The 22759-nt window shown below is 44.1% G+C and overlaps 1 protein-coding gene across 1 annotated transcript in view; it reads left to right on the top strand.

The window, feature by feature from the left end:
- The first annotated feature begins 2156 nt into the window (after nt 1-2156).
- Nucleotides 2157-22759, top strand: part of taf1c (TATA-box binding protein associated factor, RNA polymerase I subunit C) — a 41410-nt gene continuing 20807 nt past the window's right edge. The window contains exons 1-9 of the mRNA XM_070868403.1: nt 2157-2338; nt 4557-4653; nt 5873-5982; nt 6599-6694; nt 7799-7869; nt 8354-8601; nt 10382-10510; nt 11413-11530; nt 19068-19139. Coding sequence (XP_070724504.1) covers nt 2201-2338; nt 4557-4653; nt 5873-5982; nt 6599-6694; nt 7799-7869; nt 8354-8601; nt 10382-10510; nt 11413-11530; nt 19068-19139 — 1079 coding nt within the window. The 5' untranslated portion in view covers nt 2157-2200. The remainder of the gene's footprint in view (nt 2339-4556; nt 4654-5872; nt 5983-6598; nt 6695-7798; nt 7870-8353; nt 8602-10381; nt 10511-11412; nt 11531-19067; nt 19140-22759) is intronic.

Genomic DNA, 22759 nt, shown 5'->3' on the forward strand with positions numbered 1-22759 from the left:
AACCATTACCCTTTGCTTCCTGCCTCTGAGCCAATTTTGGATCCAACTTGCCACTTTGTCCTGGATCCCATGGGCTTTTACTTTTGTGACCAGTCAGCCATGTGGGACCTTATCAAAAGCTTTGCTAAAATCCATATACACTACATCATACGCACTGCCCTCATCGACCCTCCTGGTTACCTCCTCGAAAAATTCAATCAAGTTAGTCAGACACGACCTTCCCTTAACAAATCCATGCTGACTGTCCTTTATTAATCCATGTCTTTCCAAATTAAGATTTATCCTATCTCTCAGAATTTTTTCCAATAATTTTCCCACCACTGACGTTAGGCTGACTGGCCTGTAATTACTCAGTCTATCCTTTTCTTCCTTTTTAAACAAAGGTACAACATTAACAGTCCTCCAGTCCTCTGGCACCATACCTGTAGCCAGAGAGGATTGGAAAATGATGGGTCAGAGCCTCTGCTTTCCTCCCCTCCCCCTTTCAGTGCTCCTTAAGAAGGGAAGTTATCACCGGTGTCCTGACCAATATTTATCCCTCAATCACAATCACTAAAAACAGATTAGTCATTATCACATTGCTGGTAATTATTCCGCCATTCACACACTATCTAGACATCATTTTCTAACTCAAGTCGGCGCATCATCCCTTTTATCTCTCTAACCTCTCCTGTCTTCCATCCAATCACAGACCTTCCCTTTTGTTCTTTCCTCCCCTCCCCCTTTCAGTGCTCCTGAAGAATCTGTTAATTTTGAACTTTCGGCACTTCTGACGAAGGGCCATCAACCTGAAACGTTAACTCTGCTTCTCTCTACAGATGCTGCCTGACCCACTGAGATTTCCAGCATTTTCTGTTTTTATTTCAAAAAGTACTTAATTAGCTGTAAAGCGGTTTTGGACGACCTTCGGATGTGAAAGGCGCTATATAAATGCATAGTTGACGTATTTACTGAGGCGTATGAAAGCATGGTCCTTATGCTAAACATCAGTAAGACAAAGGTCCTCCACCAGCCTGTCCTCACCGCACAGCACTGCCTCCCCAGACATTAAGATCCACGGCGCGGCCCTGGACAACTTGGACCACTTCCCATATCTCTGGAGCCTCCTGGACGAGATCCACACTGCCTCCAGTGCGCCAGTGTATCCTTCGGCCGCCTGAGGAAAAGAGTGTTCGAAGACCAGGCCTTCAAAACTGTTACCAAGCTCATGGTCTACAGGGCCGTAGTAATACCCACCCTCCTGTATGGCTCAGTGACGTGGACCATGTACAGTAGGCACCTCAAGTCACTGGAGAAATACTACCAACGATGTCTCCACAAGATCCTACAAATACCCTGGGAGGACAGATGCACCCACATTAGTGTTCTCGACCAGGCCAACATCCCCAGCATTGAAGCACTGACCACACTTGATCAGCTCCGCTGGACAGGCCACAAAGTTCGCATGCCAGACACGAGACTCGCAAAGCAAGCGCTCTACTCGGAACTCGTCCACGGCAAACGAGCCAAAGGTGGGCAGCGGAAACGTTACAAGGACACCCTCAAAGCCTTCCCGATAAAGTGCGACATCCCCACTGACACCTGGGAGTCCCTGGGCCAAGACCACCCTAAGTGGAGGAAGTGCATCCGGGAGGGCGCTGAGCACCTCAAGTCTCGTCGCCGAGAGTGTGCAGAAATCAAGCGCAGGCAGCGGAAGGAGCGTGCAGCAAACTAGACTCCCCAGCCACCCTTTCCTTCACGACTATCTGATCCACCTGTGACAGAGACTATGGTTCTCGTATTGGACTGTACAGCCACCTAAGAACACATGCGAAGTCTTCCTCGATTCCGAGGGACTGCCCATGGTGATGATAAAGGCAAGTTCTTTTTACCATCCTATTGATGAGAGCCGCCAAAACAATAAAATCAGCGATGGAGTCATGGAGCAGCAGCAGCATGGTGGAAATCGCCTCGGTCTCCTTGGTAACCCTGCTATCCCCGCCCTTACCAACATGGAGGACACAAACGGCCATGTATGATCACGTGCTTGCCTCCGCAGCGGGCGGTTCTACTCGGTGAGGCGTGTGATTGGGCTAAATCTGGTGCCAGCGTCCCGCCCCTCGCTCTGTTCATCCGAAGGCTTTTTGATTGGTTAAGAGGGTCGTCAATCGCGGAGGGGCTGCGCGTTGCGGCGCGGGCTCAGTCGGCTGCTGCTGCTCACATGGAGAGCGCTTTTCCTTATTCGCTGTTTCCCAGCTTCTACAATCCCGGCCCCTCCGCTAGTAACCCTCGCGACCTCGGGGGCTGGGGCAAGTATGAACATGTCCAGCCGTTCTGTGTGGAGGCCCGGGAGCAGCAGGTGAGGGCGGAAGAGAATGATTTACATTGGTAACAACAGGAAAGGCTGAGGGAACGCTCGGCAGGGCGGGCAGCATCTGTGGAGAGGGGAAAGTAGGGCGAACGGTTGGTTTGAAATCCACCGCAAGTTCGGCATTACCGCTTGAGCCTGCGTGAAATCCGGAATTTGTGAGTTGACAGGCCATCTCATAGAATCATAGAAGTTTACAGCACGGATAGAGGCCATTTCGGCCCACCGTGTCCGTGCCGGCCAACAAGAGGCTATCCAGGCGAATCCCACTTTCCAACTCTAGGTCTGTAGCCCTGCAGGTTACGGCACTTCAGGTGCACACCCAAGTACTTTTTAAATATGATGAGAGTTTCTGCCTCTACCACCCTTTCAGGCAGTGAGTTCCAGACCCCCCCCCCCCCCCCCCCAACCCTCTGCATGAAGAAATTTCCCCTCAAATCCCTTCTGAACCTTCTACCAATTTATTTCAATTTATGCCCCCTCATTGTTGACCCTCTGCTATGGGAAATAGCACTATATCCACTATATCTCTAGGCCCCTCATAATTTTATACACCTCAATAAGGTCTTCCCTCAGCCTCCTCTGTTCCAATGAAAACCAACCCAGCCTATTCAATCTGTCCTCCATAGCTTAGATTCTCCACTCACCCCCGGCAACATCCTCGTAAATCTCCAGTGCAATCACGTCCTTCCTGTAATGCGGTGACCAGAACTGCACACAGTACTTCAGCTGTGGCCTAACCAGTGTTTTACACATTTCAAGCATAATCCCCTTACTCTTGTATTGTATGCCTTGGCTAATAAAGGCAAACATTCCGTATGCCTTCTTAACCACTTTATCTACCTGGCCTACTTTCAGGGATCTGTGGACATGCACTCCAAGGTCCCTTTGTTCCTCTACACTTCAGTATCCTACCATTTAATGTGTATTCCTTTTCCTTGTGAGCCCTTCCAAAATGCATTACCACTCACTTCTCTGGTTTGAATTCCATTTGCTCCTGACCAGTTGATTGATATCTTCCTGCAGTCCGCAGTTTTCTTCATTATCAACCATACAGCCGCTGAGCACGCAGAAGCAATTGCCGGTGAGACTGGCCAGCAATTGCGCACGGAAATGTTAGTTGTTGCAAACCAGCGCAGGGCCTGTTTGCATCAGTGTAAGAGGGTATCTAAGACATTCATTAAACATTTTCAGATTGTAAATTATATACATTCACTGTATTAAATGAGTTTCTGGAAATATTGCAAAAGCAAAATATTTTGGATGCTGGAATCTGAAATAATGTGAGTTTCTGCACATATTGGCCTGGGTTACAGTTTTAATGCCTAAAATTATCAAAAAATTAAATTGTTAGAGGTTGCTGGAATTAAGGTAATTACGAATAAAAATCTGTAAATTGTAATTTAGTTTAGATTTTGGGATTCCATTAAATCTGATTATGGGATTCCTTTTGGAAATGATTAAAATCTAATTCTGTTTTGTGATTGGAGGACCAGACCCACCTGATCCCAGGTATGCTTCCATATCGCCTGCATCCCTGGGATCTGAAGGCCATTATATTGCCTCGCAACTGCAGACCACAGGTTTTTGTAGCCTCGCCACCAGCAGGTAGGTTTGTAATTCATTCGTGAGTTGGAGGCGTTCTCCGGAGGTCCTGAATAGTCATATCGGAGGAGGTGAAGGGGCAAATGTTTCATCTCCTGTGCTTACATGGGAAGGTGCCAGGAAAGGAGAGCAAAAAGTGAACCAGGGTGTTGCAAACCAAAGATATATTTTTTTGGAATGCTCTGCAGAGAGAGGAAAAGGTGCTTTGTGGAGGGGATTGTGTTAAGAGATGGCGGAAGATGTCAAATGTGGGTGAGGTGGAAGGTGAGGATTGGGGGGAGTGCTATTATGATTCTGAGAGGGTAGATAGGGGTGAAGGCAAAAGTACTTGACATAGTACAGATACATAAGATATTTGTTTTGGATTAATTTAAAAAAAAAAATAACTAGCATCTCTCAAAATTAAGACCATATGCAGGCTAGGAGTTAACTGTTATGATAATGAGCTAGAACTTTGCTGTATCAATAACATTGCTGGTCAATCCTAAAGGATGCAACACAATTAATACTGATTTATCTTTAAATGTTTTTCTTAATTGTTACATTTCCTTGAGTCATGATGTCTGAATGGCTTGTTTACAAATGCACACAACTATTGTTGCAGGAAACAGAATTGAAATGGTCAGCCCTGAAAAGCCTGAAACAAGAGAATTGGGAACCATTGGAACCTGTTGCCGTTCCGTTACTTCCAGCCAAAACATGTAATGCAAAATTATTTTTTATAATAGCTAAGTTGTTAACATTGTGTGTGGATAGAAAATAAATGATACATCATGGGTGAAATATGTTACAGGTTGAGCATCCGAAATCCGGAGTTCCAAAATTCGGAATGATCCGGACACCGGGCCGATCCGTGGCGGGGTTGTCCGGAAACTGGAAAATGTTCTGAAATCCGGACCCCGCCCCAGTCCTCGGCGACCGTGACCTCCCCGCCTCGGCCCTGGCTCTTCCCCGCCCCCCCCCATCACCCCTCTCCCCCTTACCTTGATGGGCCAACCTCACCCCCTTACCTCGGCTGCCCGGCAAGGTCGGGCTGCTGAGGGCCGGACTGGGTGAGGTCGGGCCAAAGACGTTCCAAAATTCGGAAATATCCAGAACGGCCTTGGTCCTGAGGTTTCTGGATTTCGGACCGCTCAACCTGTGCTATGGAAAGCACTTTGCCATTTAGCTTGTCTTTTCATTGCCATTACCATTATTACTGCAGAAGTTAGCTTTGCAGTTTTCCACCTTTTGACATGTTATATTGGGAACTAAAGGGAAATAATGCAAATGCTGAAAATCTGAAATAAAAACGGAATGTTGGAAACACTCAGCAGGTCAGGCAGCATCTGTGGAGCAAGAAACAGAGTTAGGTCATCAACTGAAATGTTTTCATCAGAACTGGAAGATCAAAGGTCATTGATCTGAATTGTTAACCTTTATAAAAGAGGGATAGCTGTGTGCATGTGTGGATGTTGCATGAGAACAAGATCAGGTGTAGCTGTGAATAACATGGAATCATTGGTGCAAACATGTATGAAAAATGACCATTTAGCCATGATACTGGGGAATGCTGGATCCAATGAAACTGACATGACATGAATCATCATTTTGAGAAAGGGGAGAAAAATATGTGGCAAGAATTTATCAACCAAACTGTCCTTATGAGAAGCCCATGGTGATATCTATTGAGCCATTTGAAGCCAATGTTAGCACATTGGTAATTGATACCGAAGTTATTCATAATATGTGCACCATTAGTTAAAGAAAAAGTATTTAAGCTTGTTACTACTTCATTCCATTTTCTATTTAAAGCATTTTATAGATATATCTTTGTTTAGGCCTTTATTGGAGAGTCTAGTGCGTATGTGTATATTATAATTTTTCCTGCAATATCATTTGTTCCTAAACTTCAATAATTTTTTTCTCTTTCTGTTTAAGTCTGCAAGTTTCAACCAGTAAGCCTGGAAGAACTTACTTACAGTGGGAGGATAATGAGAACTGGAGAAAGGGGCGGAATGACAATGGGTGCACTTAACTTCACGGAGCAGGTATGTTATATGAAATATTTTAGTTTTAGCCTAAAACAAGAACTTACTACATGATTGCACATGATTTGAAGAGCATAATGATGTATAAATTCATTAGAAAGATTGTGATTCTCTAACCCTCCTCCAAATATGAGTCTTTCCACATAGTTAACAAGCAGTGCTAGCCTAGATTAAATGTTTGTGTTTTTTAGTAAAGGGTGTAAGGGTCCTTCTGAGCACGCTGGCTTTATTATTTTGATTATGATTTATGACTATTTTATAACCAAGCTTGATGTAATTTTGTTACTCGATTTTTATTAAAATCTTTTTGAACAGGAGCGCACAGAAATCAGTTTACTTGTATTTACTGGAATGTGGTCTGCTAGTTGAAATAAATGCTAAATTATGGAATTAGTGACGTGCAGGTCAGCATGTTGCTAATGTGATTGCCACATGTAGGCTGAGCTCTAGCCTGCAACCTGCACTTCCAGCTGTGATATTTTACTTCTTAAATTGTTCTGTTGGAAACTGCATATGATATTGTAAAAATAATCTGATAAACTAGTTGATGACCATAAGGGGTATGACAATTTGCTGTGCTTCTATTTTCACCATTGCCTTTTTTATAATTTTGAAGATGGCTAACTTCTTTCTTGATCACCGTAATGATGCTTTCAGTTCAATGGGCAAACTTCTTGAGGAGAACTTTTATTTTGGAGAACCTGTTCTCAGGGTAAGGATTGTTTTTATTTTATAATTATAAAATTGTAACAACTAAATGACATGATGAGCTGTATGATCTGTTCTTGTTCCTACATTGTGTTCTTATAGGTGGCTGTACTTGAACATTATATAGATAGGCTGAGAAAAGGCAGTTGGATTTTAACGTAGATAAATGTAATAATATATTGCACAAAAGGTTTATCCACAAGGCTGTCTTATAAGTGGCATTCAGATTTTTTGCATTTCTGGAAACTTCCTCCAATTGGTTCTGTGGTTGTAACATTTAAAGTACAGCAATGTTTAAGTTGTGAATAATCAGACAAATAGACTAAAACCAAACTAACTTGCCCTGCAATTTAACCTGAAGCAAAATGATGCGCAAGTTTAATTTACAACCAGTTGGATTAGAGAGGAAAAACTTCAGGGTTCCTGTGCTTAATTGCCTTTCAGTGACCCTCTCTGAAAATGTGTGTTTGGATGTTGGGTGAGGACAGAATTAGGCTCACCTGTACTACCCTCTGCATGAAATGCTGTTACTGTCTAGACTTGACGTGAAGAAAGATTACTTGGGCGGTGTACCATAGCGGGCAACCAGTGCCTGTTGTGAGAAATGGTGGGGGAGGGAGAAGGAATAACATTGACAGACATTGTAGGAAGAACTTTTTTTTTGTCCCTGGGGGAAAAAGATTACCTTGCATCTGGCCTACCAGCCACACGTACATTGATGCCTCTGTTGTCCTGCTCAGCACATGCCTGGTCTTTATTTTCAACACCATTGATCTCACCAAATCTTTACTGTCCCCGTCCCCACTGTTCCCCATTACAACCTATGTCAGTGCTTACACATCAGAACCCATATTGTACATGACCAGCCTGACTTAGCCAGCTCTAGCATTTCTGTCTCTCCACAGCCAAATTCTCCTACTCTTCTAGGGTTAATCCGAGGTCCAAGACCACTCCAAATTCACACTAACTCAGTTTGTTAGTCCTTTGATGTTTAATATTGTAAATGTATAAACCTTTTAGGACCCAAAGGTTTCATCGCTGCGCCTGTGCCAGTATGGAAGAATAGTTTAAAATAAATTTTAATCTGTTAAAATATTCTTTCTTCAAGGGAAAAGCAAGACAGACAGCAATAAATGTAAGCCATCTGAGAGCATTCACAGAGCGAGTAAAACAGAGAGAGTAAGTGACACCAGAATTTACATCTTGTGAAGGATGCATATTGTAATGTTGCTCCAAAAAGAGAGCCCTCACAGATGTTTTGAATGATTTCTCCAGGTCACATTTCCCTGATGTCATCACTATTTATTTAAACAAAAATATTCATTAATTGTACATTAGCTCTAAGTGACAACCATTGCGTTTTACAATATTTTCCACATTAAGTACTACAATCTGAATTGCATTCACTGGGTTGCAAGGTTGTATTTAGTAAGTATTAAACACCATCTTCAGAGTTGCCTTTGATCCATGTGCTGTGGAGAATTTTCCAAGGTTACTGTCTGAAGAACGTGTTTATTAGCCAGTATTGTTATGCCAAGAAATTTGTGATACTGCATTACATGGCCTACCATCCTGCATGTAATTTTGTTAAGACTGACAGAAGTATGCAAATGAATGTCCACTTAGCATTTTTTCTGATGTATGCTCTTCATTAATTTTATAGATGCCCACTTTCTAGTGGGAGTAAGCGAGCAAGACTTTTAAATCTGTTATTGAGGGAGTCTGTTTTTGACATTCCACCAAATTTGCTGGCGGAAAATATTCATGAAGAAATGAAGATTCAAAGAAACAAACTTCTGTTTGATCACTCTGCCACGGGAGGTGCTCTGGTGTACTGTCCTTTTTCCAAAAGAGCCCGTTGTGAAAAAGGATGTCTGATCTATCCTGGCAGCGAGTCCATGAACTCACTCAGTATCCTTTGGGTAGACATTCCTCATTTATAAAAAATCGATTGTTAATGATTGCATCAAATCTATTCCACAAAATGAAGCCGCTTGGTTGTAAAGTACCCTGTCTTCTCTTTCCCCACCCCCTCTCTTCCCTCCTAAAACTAGGTAATGAAAGAATGTTGGTAACATTTTTGTAATGGAGGAGATGAATTTTAATTGTTCACTTCCTCACGTGTGAGGCCTGCCATTTTTAGTCTCCACACTTAACTAGAAACTGTCCACTTAACATTGGAAAACAGTTGTTGGAAATGCTGTAGATTGGAATCTGGGCAGTCTTTAATGCTCACCAGGAGGGCTTCTTAATAATGTAATTCCTTGTGCCAGTACTCCTCCTTTTTAAGAGAGAACTTTCTTTTATGTAGCACTGTTACATTGCAGATTTTTTTGGACATATTCTACAGAAAGGATTTACAAAAAAGCATCACATCTTAAAACATTGTGTGATTGTGCTTTGTTTTAATACCTAAGTTTATAACTTTTAAGTCAGTGACTGAGATGACAGGCAGTTAAAATGCGAATAAAATAAGCATTGATGTTTCCCCATAGGGTAAATAATAAGCATTTTATTAGTCCATCTCAGTTGATAAACACCCATGGTGTTGGGAAGTCTCTGGTCCCTTCTGATTGTGAGCACAGGATGATTTAAAAAAAGAGATGCAGGTAGTCCATCAGATCCTGCAAAGACAGTCAGACAACAATAACTTGTATTTGTATAGCACCTTTAACATAGTAAAACATACCAAGGTGCTTCACAGTAGCGTTATCAAACAAAATTTCACTCCGTGCTACATGAGATGTTAGGATAGATGAGGCAGGTTTTAAGGAGCATCTTGAAGGAGGAAAGAGGTAGAGAGGCAGAAAAGTTTAGGGAGGGAATTCCAGAGCTTACGGTCGTTAATGGTGGAGCGATTAAAATTGGGGATTCTTAGGAGGCCAGAATTGGTGGAACGGAGATATCTCTGAGAATTGGGCTGGAGGAAATTAGAGATTTTTTTGTTTAAAATAAACTAAACTAAACCTTTTATTCAGAGTTTTCACTCCTTTATTGTGAAGCTTTAATGGCTTAAATTTGCAATGGAGGTTTGTACTTGTCCAGAACTAGGGGGCATAGTCTCATGATAAGGCGTCGGCCATTTAAGATAACGATGAGGAATTTCTTCACTCGGTTGTGAATCTTTGGAATTCTCCGCCCAAAAGGGGTGTGGATGCTTGGTCATTGTGTATATTCAAGGCTTAAATCGATAGATTTTTGTACTTGGTGAATCGAGGGATATGTGGATCGGGTGGAAAGTGGAGTTTAGGTCGAAGATCAGCCACAATCTTATTGAATGGCCTACTCCTGCTCCTACTTCTTGTGTTCTCATGTACTAAGTAATTTATAATATATTAATGGAACATGGATGTTATTCCTCAGTTGAAATAATTTTGTATCTATTTACTGGGAATGTAAATAATTTCAGGACTGAGATACTAAACTCATCACTGCTGAAGTTTTAATTTTTAATAAAATTGAAGTGAGGACCTAAGTTCATTAGTGCAAGACACCACCAAAGTTGCAAAGAGTAACTCTTGAGTTTTGAGGAAATATAGTTCAGGGAGAAAAAAAACCTAAGTTTGCCATCTCTATTCCAATATGCTGTGTCTTTAGTGATCAATAATACACAAATGCAAAGTATGGAACTTTTAAAAACCCTACATTTTATCAATATTTTTGTAAAAGTTCCTTAATACATCGATATCAGACTTTCGCAAAATCACATTAGGTCATGATGATGAAAAAATGCCACAATTAAGTGTGAAGTTTAAACCAGTGAAGTTTAAATTGAATGGTAGAATCCATCAAATCGATTCCAGTACTGTGGAAGAAGAAGGTAACTGCTGATGTAAACTACTGAAATCTGCAGCATTGCTTATCATTTAAAATTTGTTTTAAATGGAAAGAAACAAACTTGCATTTATGCAGCAGCTTTCACAACTTCAGGACATCCCAAAGTATTTCACATTGAAGTAGTCACTGTCATAATGTAGGGATCGCGGCAGCCAATTTGAACACCGCAAAGTCCCACAAACAGCAATGAAATTAATAACTAGATAATCTGTCTTTTTTTAGGGATGTTGGTTGAGGGATAAATATTGGCCAAAACACTGGGAGAGCAGCCCTGCTTTTCTTTGGTGCTATGGAATCATTTAGGTCCATCTGTGAGGGCAGGTGTGGCCTGGGTAAAAATCTCATTTGAAAGATGACACCCTGGGCAATGCAACACTACTTTGGTACTACATTTGAAGTATCACCCTTTATTATATGTTCAAGTCTCTGGGTGGGGCCTGCCATAGTAAGTAGGCAATGAAAGGTAATTTAACAGGATTCCACTTTTATTGGTTTATTTCCACCCTTTTGGGTGTTCTGGTTCTGTGCAATCTGCTTCTGGGCCATGCCACTGAAAGTAGCCCGTGTCTGTGTGCAAGCTCATCTTTAATTTTTGTTCATATGCAAATTTTGAAGTGATTTTTTTTTTAGCCATTTCATTGTTGCTCACACAGTTATAACTGGGTAAAGCCGCTCTGCCTCCGTTCTGTAGGCTCGAGTGGCTGAATGGCCTACTTCTGTTCCTCTATTCCGGTGTTATTAAATATAGTGGATGATGAAGGATATTTGTGCACACCAGTGACAGTTGCTTTCCTTTTTCACTTTTTAAACTTTGTTGTTTAATTCCTTTTCATGGTCTGCTAATAACACATACTTGCCTGTTCTCCAATCTTTTCCGAATGACAGTTTTTGTAGGGGTTCGGTCTGACTATCATTGTGGTGTATGGAAACTCTCCCAGGAAGTGAATCCATCTGCTCTACAGGTAGTTCAAGTGGAGAAAATGGCTACCTGCATTAACGTGAGGTAAGGATTGAGTTCTGAATGCTCTATTTACTCGTCTCAGTATCCCAGACTTTCAAAATATATATATACTGTGGTTATCCAGGTTTTTGCTATGACATCGTAATGTAAATTCAGAAATCCTACACTCAGAAGGGAGTTTGGGTTAAAACTCAGGTTACAGCATTGTAACCCAAATTCTTTGACCTCTATCCTTTTTGAGTGTTGCTTTCTGATGGGAGAGTGGGAGTGCTAAATTTATGCCTGTCTTCACCCAGCTAGTCCCACTCTTTGGAATTTCTTCAAACCACTCTGCCTCTCCTTAAAATTTGCTTCTGACCAAACTTTTAGTCTCTCATTCTAATCTCCATTTTTGATTTGGTGTCTGTTTTATATACCCCAGTGAATTACCTTGGGATCTTTTTCTATGTTAAAGGTATGTACAAGTTGTGTATTTCTTAACTACATTATTACATTTTTTGATCAACATTGCTCCTGTTACTTAGAATGGTAGCACTTGAATTTATATCTCAAACATAGAACTTGTAATTTAGAGCTGTTGTGTAAAACAAAGCAGTTTTCCTGTTCTCGGGTGATATTGCAGTACATGTGATTAGAACTATTTGCTTGCGTGCAGGACAAATACTAACATGGGTTGGTTGGGCTAAATGGCTTATTTTGTAACTTCTATATGTATTTTCTGTGCATTTTTATGTACATGAATTTTGCCTTCATGAAAAATCTCCAGTGCTGATTCAAAGAACCAAGAGACTAATCACTAGTATTTAAGGTCTGAATTGTGAGATAAGGCCTGGGGTTGATCAGCCTTGAAAAGAGGGAAATAAGTTGTGGTGTTGTAGGAAAAGGTAAATCCAGAATATTATTTCCCACTAACTGATAGTAGCTTGAACGTATCCTTGTCCTACTAACAGGCAAATAATAATCAGCACATGGAATGGTCTTCCAGGTAGGGTACTGGAGGTGAACAGCCTGGAATCATTTAAGATACAGTTGGATACTATAATTGGGTTGCTTCAGGGTCTTCCTGGATAGATGACTAAGTTAGGCTAAATTGCTTCACTCATCTGTATCTATTTTGTGAAGTTAGAGAAAATTTCCCCATGTTATAATTTTGATTCAGGTCTTTAAATGTTGAGATGTAGATTTAAGCAGCCTATTTTACTTGCATTGTGAGCACAGAACTAGAGGAAAACCTAGAGCCTCAAGTATAATTAGAGGTTGCAATTTTCCCCTCACAACTTGTGCTTGGCCCTGTAATTCATTATGATGTTTTGGGAAAATCATAATCATGTCTCCAATGCGAGGAGCATTCGTAATAAGGTGGATGAATTAACTGTGCAGATAGCTGTTAACAGATATGATGTAATTGGAATTACGGAGACGTGCTCCAGGGTGACCAAGGCTGGGAACTAATCCAGGGGTATTCAATATTCAGGAAGGATAGACAGAAAGGAAAGTAGCTGGGATAGCATTGCTGATTAAAGAGGAGATTAACGCAATAGTAAGGAAGGACTTTAGCTTGGATGATGTCGAATCTGTATGGCTAGAGCTGCGGAACACCAAAGGGCAGAAAACGCTAGTGGGAGTTGTGTACAGACCAGCAAACAGTGGTAGTGAGGTTGGGGATGGCATCAAACAGGAAATTAGGGATGCGTGTAATAAAGGTACAGCAGTTATTATGGGGACTATAATCTACATATAGATTGGGCTAACCAAACTAGTAGAAACACAGTGGAGGAGGATTTCCTGGAGTGTATAAGGGATGGTTTTCTAGACCAAGATGTTGAGGAACCAACTAGAGAGCAGGCCATCCAAACCTGGGTCTTGCGTAATGAGAGAGGACTAATTAGCAATCTTGCGAGGCCCCTTGGGGAAGAGTGACCATAATATCGTAGAATTCTTCATTTAAGATGGAGAGTGACACAGTTAATTCAGAGACGAGGGTCCTGAACTTAAAGAAAAGTAACTTGGATGGTATGAGACGTGAATTGGCTAGGATAGACTGGCGAATGATACTTAAAGGGTTGACGGTGGATAGGCAATGGCAGACATTTAAAGATCACATGGATGAACTTCAACAATTGGTACATCCCTGTCTGGCGTAAAAATAAAACTGGGAAGGTGGCTCAACCGTGGCTAACAAGGGAAATTAGGGATACTGTTAAATCCAAGGAAGAGGCATATAAATTGGCCAGAAAAAGCAGCAAACATAGTAACATAGAAAATAGTTGCAGGAGCAGGCTATTTGGCCCTTCAAGCCTATACCACCATTCAACAAGATCATGGCTGATAATTCACCTCAGTACCCCTTTCCTGCTTTCTCTCCATACCCCTTGATCCCTTTAGCCGTAAGGGCCACATCTAACTACTTCTTGAATATATCCAACGCACTGGCATCAACAACACTCTGCGGTAGAGAATTCCACAAGTTAACAACTGAGTGAAGAAGTTTCTCATCTCAGTCTAAGGATAAGGGGTAAGCCATTTAGGACTATGTCCCCTGGTTCTGCACCTCCCCAACACCGGGAACATTATTCCTGCATCTAACCTGTCCAGTCCTGTCAGAATTTTATGTTTCTATGAGATCCCCTCTCATCCTTCTAAACTCCAGTGAATATAGGCCCAGTCGATCCATTCTCTTCTCATATGTCAGTCCTGCCATCCCGGGAATCAGTCTGGTGAATCTTCGCTGCACTCCCTCAATAGCAAAAACGTCCTTCCTCAGATTAGGAGACCAAAACTGAACACAATATTCCAGGTGAGGCCTCACACAAGGCCCTGTACAACTGCTGTAAGACCTCCCTGCTCCTATACTCAAATCCCGTAGCTTTGAAGGCCAACATACCATTTGCTGCCTTCACCGCCTGCTGTACCTGCATGCCAGCTTTCAATGACTAATGTACCATGACATCCAGGTCTCGTTGCACCTCCCCTTTTCCTAATCTGTCACCATTCAGCTAATATTCTGCCTTCGTGTTTTTGCCACCAAAGTGGATAACCTGACATTTATCCACATTATACTGCACCTGCCATGCGTTTGCCCACTCACCTAACCTGTCCAGGTCACCCTGCAGCCTCTTGGCGTCGTCCTCACAGTTCACACCGCCACCCAGCTTAGTGTCGTCTGCAAACTTGGAGATATTACACTCAATTCCTTCATCCAAACCATTAATGTATATTGTAAATAGCTGGGGTCCCAGCACTGAGCCCTGCGGCACCCCACTAGTTATTGCCTGCTTGCCATTCTGAAAGGGACCCGTTCATCCCGACTCTCTGTTTCCTGTCTGCCAACCAGTTCTCTATCCACATCAGTACATTACCCCCCAAACCTGAGGACTGGGAGAAATTTAGAATTCAGCAGAGGAGGACAAAGGGTTAATTAGGAGGGGGAAAATAGAGTATGAGAGTAAGCTTGCAGGGAACATTTAAAAACTGACCTCAAAAGCTTCTATAGATATGTGAAAAGAAAACGATTAGTGAAGACAAATGTAGGTCCCTTGCAGTCAGAATCAGGTGAATTTATAATGGGGAACAAAGACATGGCAGACCAATTGAACAAATACTTTGGTTCTGTCTTCACTAAGGAAGACACAAATAACCTTCTGGAAATACTGAAAAACTGAGGGTCTAGCGAGAAGGAGGAACTGAAGGAAATCCTTATTAGTCAGGAAATTGTGTTTGGGAAATTGATGGGATTGAAAGCCAATAAATCCCCAGGACCTGATAGTCTGTATCCCAGAGTACTCAAGGAAGTGGCCCTAGAAATAGTGGACGCATTGGTAGTCATTTTCCAATATTCTATAGACTCTGGATCAGTTCCTATGGATTGGAGGGTAGCTAATGTCACCCCACTTTTGAAAAAGAGGAGGAAGAGAGAAAACAGGGAATTATAGACTAGTTAGCCTGACATCGGTAATGGGGAAAATGTTGGAATCAATTATTAAAGACGTTATAGCAGCGCATTTGGAAAGCAGTGACAGGATCAGTCCAAATCGGCATGGATTTATGAAGGGGCTTGACAGATCTTCTAGAATTTTTTGAGGATGTAACTAGTAGAGTGGACAAGGGAGAACCAATGGATGTGGTGTATTTGGACTTTCAAAAGGCTTTTGACAAGGTCCCACACACGAGATTCGTGTGCAAAATTAAAGCACATGGTATTCGGGGTAATGTATTGACGTGGATAGAGAACTGATTGGCAGATGGGAAACCAAGAGTAGGAATAAATGGGTCCTTTTCAGAATGGCAGGCAGTGATGTACTGCAAGGTTGAGTGCTGGGCCCCCAACTATTTACAATATACATTTAATGATTTGGATGAAGGTATTGAATGTAATGTCTCCAAGTTTGCAGATGACACTAAGCTGGGTGGCAGTGTGAGCTGTGAGGAGGATGCCAAGAGGCTGCAGGGTGACTTGGACAGGTTAGGTGAGTGGGCAAATGCAGTATAATGTGTATAAATGTGAGGTTATCCACTTTGGTGGCAAAAACAGGGAGGCAGAATATTATCTGAATAGTGACAGATTAGGAAAAGGGGAGGTGCAACGTGACCTGGGTGTCAATGGTACATCAGTCATTGAAAGTTGGCATGCAGGTACAGTAGGCGGTAAAGAAGGCATGCTGGCCTTCACAGCGAGAGGATTTGAGTATAGGAGCAGGGAGGTCTTGCTGCAGTTGTACAGGGCCTTGGTGAGGCCACACCTTGACTATTGTGTACAGTTTTGGTCTCCTAATCTGAGGAAGGACATTCTTGCTATTGAGGGAGTGCAGCGAAGGTTCACCAGACTGATTCTCGAGCTGGCAGGACTGACATATGAAGAAAGACTGGATCGACTAGGATATAGTCACTGGAATTTAGAAGAATGAGGGGGGATCTCATAGAAACATATAAATACTGATGGAACTGGACAGGTTCAATGCAGAAAGAATGTTCCCGATGTTGGGGAAGTCCAGAACCAGGGGTCACAATCGAAGATAAGTGGTAAGCTATTTAGGACTGATGAGGAAAAACTTCTTCACTCAGAGTTGTGAACCTGTGGAATTCTCTACCACAAAGTTGTTGAGGCCAGTTCATTAGATATATTCAAAAGGGAGTTAGATGTGGCCCTCATGGTTAAAGGAATCAAGGGATATGGATAGAAGACAGGAGTGGGTTACTGAAGTTGCATGATCAGCCATGATATTGAATGGTGGTGCAGGCTCGAAGGACCGTATGGCCTACTCCTGCACCTATTTTCTATGTTTCTATAAGCAATCTTGATGATTCTCTTTTACAATTGAAGTTAGATTCCTTAGACAAGTATATTTTTGGGGGGAGAGGCTGTTCTATATGCAGTGGATTCCTCTTGTTACTAATTGTCTTATCTCTGTTGTACGTGTAACTGTTATGGGAAGTGGAAATATCACATTGGTACAGAATGGGATTCGTTTAAAGTGGAACACAGGGCTATTTACTCTAAATCTTGTCACGGCATAACCAACTTGGAACTACTTCATGCCACTTATTTTTAAATAAAGGACAAAAATGTTAACATTCCCCCCCCCCCCCACCCCCCCAAATGCTTTTGTGGCCTTTCACTGCTAGATTCTTGTAGATGTTATGGATTTATGAAGGGGAAGTCATGTTTGACAAATTTGCTGGAATTCCTTTGAGGGTGTAACAAGCAGGGTGGATAAAGGGGAACCAGTGGATCTGGTGTATTTGGACTTCCAGAAGACATTTGACAAGGTGCCACATAAAAGGCTACTGCACAAGATAAAAGTTCATGGGATTGAGGGTAATATATTAGCATGGATAGAGGATTGGCTAACTGAAAACAGAGAGTCGGGATAAATGGTTCATTCTCGGGTTGGCAATTAGTAACTAGTGGGATGCCGCAGGGATCAGTGCTGGGACCCCAACCAATTACAATCTATAATAACGACTTGGAAGAAGGAACCGAGTGTAACGTAGCCAAGTTTGCTGACGATACAAAGATGGGAGAAAAAGCAATGTGTGAGGAGGATACAAAATCTGCAAAAGGACATAGACAGTCTAAGTGAGTGGGCAAAAATTTGGCAGATGGAGTATAATGTTGGAAATTGTGAGGTCATGTGCTTTGGCAGAAAAAATCAAAGAGCAAGTTATTATTTAAATGGAGAAAGATTGCAAAGTGCTGCAGTAAAGCAGGACCTGGGGGTACTTGTGTGTGAAACACAAAAGGCTAGTATGCAGTTACAGCTAGTGATCAGGAAGGCCAATGGTATCTTGCCCTTTATTGCAAAAAGGATGGAGTATACAAGCAGGGAAGTCTTGCTACAATTGTACAGGGTATTGGTGAAGCCACACCTAGAATACAGCGTGCAGTTTTGGTTTCCATATTTACAAAAGGATATACTTGCTTTGGAGGCAGTTCAGAGAAGGTTCACTAGGTTGATTCTGGAGATGAGGGGGTTGACCTATGAGGAAAGGTTGAGTAGGTTAGGCCTCTACTCATTGGAATTCAGAAGAATGAGAGGTGATCTTATCGAAACATATAAGATCGAGGGGGCTTGACAAGGTGGATGCAGAGAGTATGTTTCCACTGATGGGGACTAGAACTAGGGGGCATAATCTTCGAATAAGGGGCCGCCCATTTAAAACTGATGAGAAATTTCTCTTCTCCGAGGGTTGTAAATCTGTGGAATTCGCTCCCTCAGGGAGCTATGGAAGCTGGGACACTGAATAAATTTAAGACTGAGATAGACAGTTTCTTAACCGGTAAGGGGATATGGGGAGCGGGTAGGGAAATGGACCTGAGTCCATGATCGGATCAGCCAAGATCGTATTAAATGGCGGAGCAGGCTCGGGGGCGGGGGGGGGGGGGCTGTATGGCCTACCCCTGCTCCTATTTCTTATGTTCTTATGTTATGTGACTAAAAGAAAGAACTGGTTGTAAGTAATACAGGTTGAACTTCCAAAATCCGGAGTTCTGGAATCAGGACTCCGGACCGATTGGTGGCCAGGTCGTCCAGAATCTGGTAAAAAAGTTCCGGAATCCGGACATGCCGAACCTGCCAACCTCGAGGTCCTGCTGCTGCCCAACCTCGGGCCTCGTCTCACCGCTGCCTGACCTCGGGCCTCGCCTCACCACCACTGCCCTTACATCGAGGCCTCCTCGCCGGCCCACCCGAACATCACCTCCGCGATGGGGCCGCCCGACCATCTCTTCGGCGGGCTTCGCCCGAACTCTTGTCTGGCGGTGGGCCCCGCATAAACTTCCCCGTCGGCGGGCCCCACCTGAACTCTTCCATGGTGGCTGGGCCCCTCCCGACGACCTCATCGCCCAGTGAGCACCACCCCCGACAACCTCATTGCCCGGCAAGCAACCCCCAAACCCCCCCACCACCGACGCTCCGAAAACCGGAAATACCCGAACCTGGGCTCGGGTGTTTCTAGATTTGTGACATCAGAAAGGTGTTCCAAAATACAAAATCTGGAACAGCCTCGGTTACAGGCTTTTTTAAAAAAAAAAAGTACAGCACTAAAATAGTTTAGCTATAACCTGTCCTTTTTACCTCAGCCCTCATGTTCCTGGAGAGCTCGTGATTGCCAGTGAGTGTGGAGCTGCCTACCTCTGGATCCTGGACAAAGGGTAAATTGCAACTGTGCTCTCACAATTCCTGCATGGGTGAAGATAAAATTACTCTAATGTGCTTGATTAAGAAACAGGAGACAAAATAAACTTTTCTGCTATTGAGTTGCAGTTACAGTCTCCTTTCGTACCTTGCTTATCCATCTAGTGGTTAAATCAAGTCAAACCTTTACTAACCCAAGACATGTTTTAGTAGTAAACAGCAAGGAGTTGTAAATTTAAAATGATTGTAATGGTTAGGAGTGAAGGGTAATGTTAGTTACTGATGGGCTGCACAGAAGTGATTATTGAAAAGTTTTTTTAAAACTTTGGAAGAAACTTTTAAAACATCCCTCAAACTCCAGCAGACAACTGACCTTCCTAATGCCTGCCCCCAACCAAGTCTCGAGCCTCCTACCATCAAGAGCGCTACTCGGCGCCGAGCCTGCGGCCAACATCTCGCCGTAGGCAATTAGGCTCACACAGCAGTGCCTGGTCTCCAGTCGTCTTGGACCCCCTTGCCACTGGATCAAGACCTTGTTCAGCTAAGCCTGTGTGGTTGCTGGTGTGCAATGGCCACCCCACGTTGAAAGAACTCGTGCGCAGGCATCTTCCACTTTGTTAACATGAAGTTCGGGACCTGGAACGTCAGGACCCTCGGACAACTCCAACAGCGTCAGGCCGGAATGCCACACTGCCATAGTTGCCCAGGAACTTAGACGCTTTGACATTGACATCGCTACCCTAAGCAAGACCCTGTGGGCAGGGGAAGGCCAGCTCAAGGAACAAGGTGGAGGTTACACCTTTTTCTGCAAAGGAAAACCAGAGGAAGAACACCGACTTCACGGAGTCGGCTTCGCCATCAAAAATGAGCTGGTCGACCGCCTCAAAGGCTCCTCCTGCGGGGTTAACGAATGCCTCATGATTCTTCGACTCACCCTATCCCGGAACCAATGCACCAGTCATCAGTGCGTACGCCCCCACACTTGATGCAATGGATGAGGATAAAGAGGGTTTTTATTCCAACCTCTTAACATCCCTGTCCCGCGACCCTGCAGGCAACAAATTATAATCCTCCTAGGTGACTTCAATGCCAGGGTCAGCAAAGACACAGACCTCTGGGAAGGTGTGATTGGCAGAGAGGGGGTAGGGAAATCCAAATCCAGCAGTACCCTATTCCTGACAAAATGTCTAGAACATGAACTCCTCATCATCAACACCCTGTTCCGCCAGAGGGAAAAATCCAAGGCACCGAGGCAAAACCCTTGCTCCAAACACTCATCCATCATCATGGGCAGTCCCTCGGAATCGAGGAAGACTTGAGTCCACTCCTAAAGGGAGTTCTTTGGTGGCTGAACAGTCCAATATGAAAGCCAGAGACCCTGTCGCAGGTGAGACAGACATTCGTCAGGGGAAGGGGGGTGGGGCTGGGACTGATTTGCTGCACGCTCCTTCCGCTGCATGCGCCTGACCTCTTCACACTCGTGGCTTTGAGATTCGAAGAGCTCAACACCCTCCTGGATGCACATTCTCCACCTAGAGCGGTCTTCGGCCAGGGACTCCCAGGTGTCAGTGGTGATGTTGCACTTTACCAGGGAGGCTTTGAGGGTGTCCTTGTAACGTTTCTGCTGCCCACCTTTGGCTTGTTTGCTGTGAAGGAGCTCCGCATAGAGCACTTGCTTAGGGAGTCTCCTATCTCGCATGCGAACTATGTGGCCTATCCAGCGAAGCTGATTAAGTGTGGTCAGTGCTTCAATGCTGGGGATGTTGGCCTGGACGAGGACATTGATTTTGGTGCACCTGTCCTCCCAGGGAATTTGCAGAGTCTTGCGAAGACATCGTTGGTGAGATATATCCAGTGACTTGAGGTGATTTCTGTACATCATCCATGTCTCTGATCCACTAGGGACGGCGGGTATTACTACAGCCCTATAGACCATGAGCTTGGTGGTGGATTTGACGGCCTGGTCTTCGAACACACTCTTTTCCTCGGGTGGCCGAAGACTGCACTGGTGCACTGGAGGCGATGTTGAATCTCCGCATCAAAGTCTGCCTTTGTTGATAAGAGGCCTACGAGGTATGGGAAATGGTCCACGTTGTCGAGGGCTGCGCTGTGAATCTTGATGACTGGGGGGCAGTGCTGTGCGGCGAAGGCAAGCTGGTGGAGGACCTTTGTCTTATGGATGTTAAGCGTAAGGCCCATGCTTTCATATTCCTCGATGAATACATTGACTATATCCTGGAGTTCAGCCTCAGAATGTGCGCAGACGCAGGCGTCGTCAGCGTGCTGCAGCTCAACATGAGGTTGGGATGGTCTTGGACCTGGCCTCGAGGCGGCGTAGGTTAAACAGCTTCCCACTGGTTCTGTAGTTTAGTTCCACTCCAGCTGGGAACTTGTTGGCTTGTTGACTGTGAGGTGGAGCATGGCAGCGAGGAACATTGAGAAGAGGGTTGGAGCAATGACTCAATCCTGTTTGACCCCGGTTCGGATGTGGACTGCGTCGTAATGGATCCGCTGGTAAGGATCACGGCCTGCATGTCGTTGTAGAGCAGGCGAAGGATGTTGACAAACTTTTGGGGACATCCAAAATGGAGGAGGACACTCCATAAACCCTCACGGTTGACAGCGTCAAAGGCCTTTGTAAGATTGAAAAAGGCCATGTATAAGGTGGCGCTGCTTCCTGCATTTTTCCTGCAGCTGTTGCGCTGCAAAGATCATGTCCGTTGTGCCCTGTAGGGGACGAAATCCGCACTGTGATTCCAGGAGGAGCTTCTCGGCCACAGCGAGAAGACGGTTGAGGAGAACTCTAGCGACAACTTTCCCAGTGGCTGGTAGCAGGGAGATTCCTCTGTAGTTGCCGCAGTTGGACTTGTCCCCCTTTTTAAAGATGGTCACGATCATTGCATCTCTAAAATCTCCCAGCATGCTCTTCTCCCTCCAAATGAGAGATGAGGTCATGTATCCACGCTAACAGCGCCTCTCCACCATACTTTAGCCTCAGCAGGAATTCCATCCGCACCCGGAGCCTTGTTATTCTTGAGCTGTTTTATGGCTTTGCCTACCTCGTGTAGCATTGGGGTTTCACTGAGGTGGTGGCAGATCGCATGCTGAGGGATGGAGTTGAGAACTCTCGAGTCAAAGGCTGAGTCTCGATTTGAGGAGATCTTCAAAGTGCTCCTTCCAGCGGGCCCTGACAGCCTCGGTGTCCTTGATGAGTGTTTCCCCGTTCTTGGCCAAGAGTGAGGTGGGGCCTTGGGAGTTTGGACCGTAGGTGGCCTTGCCTGCAGTGAAGAATCCTCGCATATTGTGACTGTCAGCCAGTTGTTGTGTACATCGTGCTTTCTCCATCCACCACCTGTTCTTTAGGTCCCGGGTTTTTTGTTGGACCTCAGCCTTGAGCCGTCTGTGACGTTGCCTTGCTGCTCCAGAGTTGGATTGTTGCTTGAGGCTCAGAAATGCTCTGCGCTTACGATCTATTAGTTCTTGGATCTCCTGATCATTTCATCAAACCAGTTCTGGTGTTTTCTGGATGATTGACCAAGTGTCTCTTCACAGGCACTGGTTATGGAGGCCTGGAGGGCAGACCAAACGCTGTGGGCATTCAGCATCTCTGGGTTATCAAGGCACTCCAGATTAGCTG

Source organism: Pristiophorus japonicus, chromosome 2 (genome assembly GCF_044704955.1).
Source record: "Pristiophorus japonicus isolate sPriJap1 chromosome 2, sPriJap1.hap1, whole genome shotgun sequence".
NCBI classification, from domain to species: Eukaryota; Metazoa; Chordata; class Chondrichthyes; family Pristiophoridae; genus Pristiophorus; species Pristiophorus japonicus.